The 9,048-nt window shown below is 32.9% G+C and overlaps 1 protein-coding gene across 2 annotated transcripts in view; it reads right to left on the bottom strand.

Moving 5' to 3' along the window:
• Positions 1–9,048, bottom strand: part of Ncam2 (neural cell adhesion molecule 2) — a 571,884-nt gene that overhangs the window by 250,112 nt on the left and 312,724 nt on the right. For both annotated transcript variants that reach the window (XM_008832733.2, XM_008832734.1), the window contains exons 2-3: positions 5,052–5,126; positions 1,864–2,070 (exon numbers count right to left, since the gene is read on the bottom strand). In XM_008832733.2, coding sequence (XP_008830955.1) covers positions 1,864–2,070; positions 5,052–5,126 — 282 coding nt within the window. The remainder of the gene's footprint in view (positions 1–1,863; positions 2,071–5,051; positions 5,127–9,048) is intronic.

Here is a 9,048-nt window from a genome sequence, read left to right as displayed (position 1 = left end):
CTCTTTCCTTTCTGAAATAAAACTCTAGGGATTTTTCCACCGTGTTATTCAAGAAGTAATGAGAAATGTTTTAAAGGGAATGTCTACAAAAAAAATCATTTCAACATTATTTTTTTTTGCATTTTGTGAAACAAATATAATAAGTAAACATGCAAATAAAGAAAATATTTTTGTTGGAAGAGTTTAATATAATAGGGGTTACAAAGGCCAAAATAGGGAAACTAAGGCCAGAAACATACAAAAAAATATTCCCTGTTCACTAGAGATGAAGATGTGCTATGAGAAAAGTCTGATTTTATTTTCACACATCCAATTTCTAGAATGATAAAATAAAATCTACAAAGAGATAAAGTTTGTGAATGTCTACTTAAAAAGGGGCAGTCCTAATCTGGGAACTATTGGAGACTGATTACTAGCTGGTTGAGGGAGAGCAGGAGTTACCAAAAATGTATACTTAGGCTGACTAGACTCCAGTTAATGAATTTGCTCCGAAGGAAATCTGGGCACAAATACTTCACTGGATAGGACTTAATATGTATAGTGGAATAAATGAGGTCCAGTGAAAGGGTAGAAGGTTATGGATGGGGGAGAGGGTCTGAATCTGATAAAGAACTGTTATATGAAATGTACAAAAGATCAATAAAAATTATAAAAATGCAATAAAAAGGAAAAATATTACATACATTTCACTGGTGAGACTGACTACCATATATTAATTTTATGGCACTATTCCAAATACTTCATGCAGTATTAGGGAATGTAGTTCTTTTAACTAATCTATGTACTAGTATATTCATTTTATACATATATAATTAATATTAATTATATATTATTCATTTTATACATATATTAATTTTATGGCACTATTCTAAATACTTCATGCAGTATTATGGAATGTAGTTCTTGTAACTACTCTATGTACTATTATATTTATTTTATTCAGGAGGGCACTAAAGGGCGAGGATTAGATTTGCTGAAGGTCGAAAAAGTAAACAGTCAAATCTGTTTTCAAATACAGGGAGTGAACACCTTTCATCATGATCCTAAACAGATTAATGTTTTCTAAATACAAGACAAAGAACCAATCTAATTCATCTCATGAACAAAATGAAGTATAAAATTGGAAAATGCTGGAGCTGAAGAGATGGCTTGGAGGTCAAGAACACTGACTGTTCTTGCAGAAGACCCGGGTTCAAATCCCAGCACCCACATGGCAGCTAACAGCTTTCAGTAACTCCCGTCCCAGGGGATCTGACAGCCTTTTCTGACCTCCCTGGGCATTGCACAATGTGGGTGCACTTACCTACATGCAGGCTATACACACATACACATAAAAATTAAAATAAATAATTTTTTAAAAAATTAGAAAATTTTGTTAATGCAAAAATATGGTAATGAGGAATTCTTAGAAGATACTTTACTGACTTAGGGTTTAGTATTTGTCCACAACTGCCCATTGCCAACCCAAAGCTATTTGCTCACTACCAAATCATGTGACATGGATTTTGAAGTGATATTTTATACAAAATTTCATACTACCAAGTAGAGAGCATTTTCTGTTACTCATGGGGTTCCAAATAGTCAGAAAACAATTTAAAGAATTGATTTATATTGTTTAACTGACAAGAGTTGGGGAATGTATAAATTTATATCAACTTATGAATTTATATCTATTCTAAGATGGACTGAGGTCCAGTATTAAGAAGTTAATATCTGTATAGGTTTTAGAATATTACATAGCTCAGAATTTATTGCTGAGTGTCAGCTTGTATTTTTAAATGTTTTATAATGTTTGAATCCTTTGTTTAAAAAAAGATTAAAACCCACTGTTTCAATCAGCTAAAACACATACTTATAACTTACGGTAAATTTCCAAAACTACTGTGGCTTCTTGTGTCTGTCCTTTGGCATCTGTCGCTTGGCAACGATATATCCCTGCATCTTCTATATTTGCATTGTAGATGGTTAGTCGTGACCTCACACCTTCCTTCTGCAACATAACCCTCTGTGTCGAAATGATCTTCTCTCCTTGAGGATTATACCAATCTATACTTTCAGGCTCACCAATTGCTGCAAGGAGGCAAAAAACATGTTTGAAAAATATGTTCCAAGTTTTTGTTTTCACAGTGGAATTTACTGCTCTGTAACAATTTCAGTAATTTAGAAAAGAGTGTAAACAGAAGACTGGAAATCTGAAGAAAATTGTACAAAACTGAAAGTAAACACAAATGTTAAGACAAATGTTCATCTTTGTTTAATCAACATTGAGGATCCATTCCAGTCCAAGCAATCAAACTCTAAGTTTCACTGGAAAATTATTATGCAGTATTTTAGCCGTGGGAGTTAAAACTTCCCACTCATAATCTATGGATTATATTATATATACATACTAAAACTGCCTATGCAGACTTAAACCGGACTTGATAGATAAATCTCAGCAGAAATAAACACTAACTTGATTTCATACACTCAGTTCTCTTTCCTAGGGTCAAGAGGAAGGAGTATTTGCCAAATAAAGAATTCTTTACAAAAAAAATATTTGCTAAAACCAATTGTGGCCATTGATAATCTTGAATTTTGAGCTAATTTCCTAAATATTTCAAGTCATACAGAGAAGTCCAGGCAATTACCAGCTAAGAATTCATTCCAAATGTCTTTACCAACTTATGAGTTCTTTTGTAATTTAAATTTAAAATTATTAACTATGTAGTGACATGATAACTGGAATGCATTGAAATACTACTTATCCTGCTGGGCAATTACAGCAAAATGATTACAGTGTAAAGGTTTCCAAATCAGAATTAGTTATTAAGCTCTTTATAAAAGCTAAAGTCTCCTGCGTTTGCTTTCAGGTTTCCAAAAGGATGTATTAACCTAATTATTACAGCGATCATTTGTGGAGGAAACATTCACTATTAACTCAAAAACAGTGAGAAAAAGATGTATGAAGTCAAGAAATGTAGTTCCTCTGTGGAGAACGTTGATTGTTCACATTTTATTTCTAAGAAAAATTATCTTCCTTTCCAAAAATATTAGACATGTTCAAGGAAAAATATTTTAAAAGTTTAGGAGGAATTTTAAATGAATTAGTTATCCTAGCTCCAATTTTTCCGACGAGAACCATACAATCATATTCAGAGCATACTCATTTATTTTAATGCAATCGCTCCATAGAGAAGCTGAAAACAGTATTTAAATGGACATTAATTCAATTTGGAGCAATACAAAAATCTCATGAACTTGAAAATTAATGATACTGTGAGAAATATTTTGGGTACTATATTTCCTAAAAATGAGTTAGGGAATTCCACTGTCATGGGTAGGTCATTCTGGATTTTCACAGAACACTCACCTTTCTCCTTCTCTTATAATGTCAAGTTAATAAAAATTTCCCTTAAAATTCTATGTTGAAAAGTGAACAAGACTCTTAGACACGCTATTTACATGATTAAAGTCTTCATTTTTATGAAAATGTTATAAAAGTTAGTCCATCTGGCACATTCCTATATAAATAACAGGGAAGGATGCCTGCTAGCTTAAATGTAAGGTTTACTGATATAATTTCATATACCCATAGTTTTTAAAGTATCTGCAATTTAAAGTCGTCCCTACATACTGATCATCACTGTAGATAAAAATATTTTAAATATTCTGATTTTCAAGGATTCTGTCTTTATTTCATTTGCCTTAAGAAACTCAGAAAACTGCTAAATGACATTAATCAATACTTTTCTATATTATGTATCATACATATGTATTAATAAAAATTATTTTTATACTTACAATTTATTTAAAAGCTTTATTAATCTGCAATTATGTAATAAAATTTATTGTATATGTATATATTTGCATATGTGTATAGAAAATACAAATGAAATTTAAAAACAGTAAATTATATTCTTAGATGAATGCTTTTCTGTCTTAACTGAGGACCCTATACCAATCATAACTAACCTTTTAATATTCTACTTGTCAGCATAAAAATGTGTATTAGTACACGAGTTCATTAAGACTCTTAGGAAAGTACAAATATAAAAAAATCTAGTCTTTTCCATTTTCTAAACATAAGATGCAGAATTTTGTGTCCAATACTCTAAATATCATTTATGACTATTACTATAGCCTTGGTTATACTTCACAATTTAAATAAGCCATGATATTTTCAAGACAACTTTTCATTTCTTATGTGATGCTGGAGATCAAAGTCAGAACTGTGCTTTCATTAGGCAAGCACACGCTACAGTTCAGCTGTACCATGAATGCTCAAAGCAAATTTTGCTATTTTTGTGTTAGGGGTACTTATCTCAAACTATTTTGTATTACTTCAATGTAATCAAAACAGATATAAATTTAAAATATTCTCATAAGAATTTTTAGCATTAAGCAAATACTTTTAAATGGTTAGCTCTAAAGGCTTGACTGCATAAATGTGAATAAAATTAATCTATTTTGATAAATAGTGTGCTTTTTTGAGATCTCTATAACACAATGAATTAGAGTCTGTTATTCAAGTATATAAGGATCTTCTGAAAGAATTTGGTTTGTGGTTAAATAAGGATCACATCATTTTCTATAGACATGACATAAGGAATTTAATTGTCGCATATTCTTCAAAATTAATTCTTGAGTAAAAAACTAAATTAATATTTATGGTTCAAAAGTGTAAAAAAATCATTTTTCCTTTAATTTTCATTCAGGTGTTACTGTAATTCATTGTGCCATATCTAATTTATTCATTACTTATTTAAAAAGATAGTTCAGCTTTAAGCTTCACATTAATCCTAATATTACTGGTAAATGGGAATAATATTTAAACCACTTTAAATTTCTTATGCATTCAACATACTTCATACTATTAATTCAGAAATATTTATCCATCTTGAGAAATAAGTAATAAGAATAAATTTCATAGTGTTTAGCATTAATTTTTGTTTTTTCCATACATATATTCAAGAAAAGATATTATTTTTATAGACAGGTTGTAATATTCAAATTTATCCAATATGTTTTATAAAATATTAATGTATAGAAAATGTTATCTCAGTACATACCTGTGCATGTGAAGAATTTAGACTCACCCACACTAAGCTCTACTTTGCTGAGTGAAATTGTCACTTGAAGAAGAGCTGAAAAAAAACACAAAAATTAAGTAACAATGCTACACTATTATACATTTCATACCAGTATAAATATAACATTTATCTAAATGGAATTCTGTTGACCATTTCAAGGATCAAATTCATACATAGCCATTTCCTAGTTAAAGGATGTGTCAAACAACATTGTATAATATGTAAGAAAAGTGTTGCCCAATATTCAAAATTTTGTTGGTAAAACCACATTTTATATTGTCATTCCAAAAATTAAATATATGTTAACTATGTTGTGACTAAAAGAATATTTGTGCTAAAGAAGGCAAACCACAACAAAGGGAACATTTTCCAGGTAAGTGATAGAGCACCCACATTTTGAAGATAAATTTGTCTACTGACAGAGATAGAATATCTGTAAAGCAACCAAGGAGATGCTCAGTATCTTAAACACGTGTTTCAAATTTCAAATAAAAATAGCTGAAATTCTAGAATTTTGGAAGATAATTAAAATACTGCTCTCACCAACTGTAAAGACTATTTCTAATTTCAGGAAAGACAAGAATAGTGAAATCTTTCCCTTAATCCTGTCTCACAACATCTTTTCTCAGAAATAGGTAGTTGAATGTTCAGTAATATAGCAGAGGTATAATGGATATATTGAAAAACATTTAAGGTCATGTACAAGCCTGTGCTGGGAATTGGCAGATCAAAGTAGACAACAGATCTTTTCTACTGATCACAGACTAAAGAGAATTAGGACCTAAGCTAGGCTTGGGCAAGAGAGTGCTGCAGAAAAACACAACATTGAACCAGAATAAGTTCCATTCTCAGTGCGTGATGGAAAGAGTAGCAACTGACATTCATGCTCATAGAGATAACAAGGAGATTTCCCTCTCTAGATCAGAGTACTTTATGAAGAACTCTTCCTCCATACTGAAGTTTATGATTTTAATATAAGCACATGTTCTCTGGAAAACTCCTGAGGAGACAGTTACTAAAGTAGAACAGCCTGAAAAACTTACAGTCACATTACTGAAATAAGCATAGGTGCCCTTGGAGGACACACATTACAGTCTAGGTTGTATAGTAATTTTATAAGCTAGGTTCTTTTTAGTATATACTCATTGGTTGTCATTAAAAGGAAAATGGTGATGTCAAGTACAAACGGTAATAGATGAAACAACAAATAGGGAAAACATACTCATGACTTTGAAATACTGTGCATTTAAGACTGGGAATGTAAATGTAATTCTGTTTGAAAGTTTAATGAAATAAAATGTGTACTCAATGGTATTTCTATAAATTAGAAGAGAGGACTTCATGCTTTTCATTATAAATGAATTAATGTTTGAGAAAGAAGATATTTTTAATGTTATTTAAGAATTTTTAAAAAATGTACACATATTATGTAAGAAACACAAAATATGTTGTGGTTCGGATGAGAAATGCTGTGCATAACCACATTTTGAATACTTGTTCTCCAGTTGAGACCATTTGTTTGAACATTTAGGAAGTGGTTCTTCATTGTAATAAGAAAGTTACAACGCTGTGGGCTTTGGGTTTTTATTGCCTGGCTTCAATGAGCAATGGGAGGAGAGTATGGTAGGAGAGACAGACATCAAGATTAACATAAAATAAGCCAGGTGGTAGATGGATGGGAAACCCCTCCTCACAAGGGCTAGTGACACAGCATGTATGAAGAAAGTGTTTCAGTGCGCCATATGTAAAAGTAAGATACAGTGGTGTTGTGTAAATGACCCATGAGAATGAAGGTCACAATATTCAGAGCTCATAGCTCAGCTCAGCAATTTTGTTTTGACAGGGACTCCTGATAGGAAAAGTTGGCCTGGCATGCACTGTGGAGACCAGGCTGGCCTTCATCTCACAGATATCTTCCTGCCTCTTCCCTGAGTGGTGGTATTAAATGTGTGCACCACCAAGCCTGGCCCCTGTGCTCAGACTTTTTGGTCTCAAACCTTTCTGAACTTCACAGCACAATTTCTTTCTGCACAGTGCCTTTCTTTTTCTTAATAAATTATCTGTATCATGATGCATAGACTCATGATTAAATTCTTTTTTTCCAGGATGTGTATCCTGGAAATATCAGCAGGTGGCCTCTGATTTAAACATTTGATGAACTTCTGGTTAGAAGGTATGATGGATCTATTATATAACCTCTTAAGAGCTTTAACTCAATGGAAGATGAAATGCTGTCAAATTTCTCTCTCTTCTTTAATAAAAGTACCCAGCCAGCATAGGACTAAGTTCTTCCTTTCCTATCCTTTCACATTCCACAGAGGACTTTAAATGATGGGCAAGCTCATGCGGGAAGCCTGATGAGAGATAGCATGGAACAACATGTACAAAGTTAAGAAAGGAAACAAAGAAACATAAGCATAGGTTCAAAGCCTGATCAACAAAGGAATAGCTCAAATGATTTGAAGACTCAAACTAGTGTTTAATTATCTCGGGGCTATACTCAGAGTTGTCAAGGAATTCTGGGTAGCAATGACAAGAAAGAGAACTTGAACTGGCCAGAGTGCCTTAGGACTCAGTTTGGATGGGTTTCCTATTTCCACTCAGAGGCCCAAGGACATTTCTCTCCCCATTACTATTATCATAAAATATTAATTCCAGTTCTCTTGAACACCCATCTATGACCTATTTTCACATACTGGAATAGGACTGATTCTGGGAATCTTAAGGAAAGAAAACTACTATTTCATGATCAGACCATCTGACTACTTTACCAACTCTGTGAGGAGGAATTTGCCTAAGTGATGGAACCTTAAACCTCAACAAAATCCTTCAGTTGGACTTACTTGTAAGAAACTTGGAAAATAGTCTGAAATGCCTTATGTATAGGTCATTATGATCCTCTATGAAAAACATAAAAAGGACACTTCTAGTATCCTACATGACATATGTTCATTTGAAACTCCACCTTGTAAACAGAATACAGTATGTAATAGAAATCAGATAAAATATTTTTTCTGTCTCTGTGAAGCCCACACCACCTCCATAATCTCACATCTCTTCCAAGCTACCAGAAAGTAGTGAACCCAGACCTGTGAAACACACAGCAAGAAGTGCTTCCTACCAGGCATTCACACCTATTTTATAGCATACCACTCCCTAAGGCATATATATGCCTAGACATTTGATATGAATTAGGGAGCATCTCCCCTTTTCCATCACAGCAAGGAAAATCAATAAAGTTCCTCTGAGGTTGGATCCCAAATTACAAGTAACACTGAGATGTTAACATTAGCTTACGATCTTACATGGAAGAATCCATACTTACTCCTATTTGTCAAACAGTTGGAAAAAAAAAGAGAGAAAAGAAAAGAAAGAATCTGGGGAAAAGCTAAAAATCAAGCTGACAAGAAATTAGCTTAAAGTTCTCATGACCATCTGCCCATATGCAGGCCATCCGTTCCAGGAGTCTACTGTTTGAGACTGTCATACTCCTGCAAGGACCCATATGTATAAGATGATGATAGAAAACATCAATATGGAAATAAAATTTATGTGAAGAAACCTATTATGACAAACCATAGAGATTACTCAAGAAAAAGCTATAGGAAAATCCTGCCCTAATTTTCAATAAGTTAATTGAGATTTTCAGGAATTTCACTAACTTGAACCCCTTGTCCCCAAAACACAAACTCTTTGGGCCAGCATTTTATTCAGTAGAAAGTTTTTAAAGTGGCAGATGAAACTTCAGACCTCTTCAACTGTTGGGCACTGCCTTCTTGTGTTCAAGAAATTAGATCTGAAGGAAGAGAAAAAAATGAACAGGGAAAGGGTGAGAAAGGTTTCAAATGATGGTGCTTGTACACATAAGTATAGATATTATTGGAAAGGCCTGCCCACCAAGCAACTCCTGTGATAAGCCTCAGAGATGAAAGATGAAAACCCAGATCCTGTTGAAATGCAAAGGTACGGGCCATTG

The sequence above is a fragment of the Nannospalax galili genome, unplaced genomic scaffold (assembly GCF_000622305.1).
Source record: "Nannospalax galili isolate Female #2095 unplaced genomic scaffold, S.galili_v1.0 scaffold256, whole genome shotgun sequence".
NCBI lineage: Eukaryota > Metazoa > Chordata > Mammalia > Rodentia > Spalacidae > Nannospalax > Nannospalax galili.
Note: the sequence above shows the minus strand (reverse complement) of the source record. Positions and strands in the feature narration are given on the sequence as shown.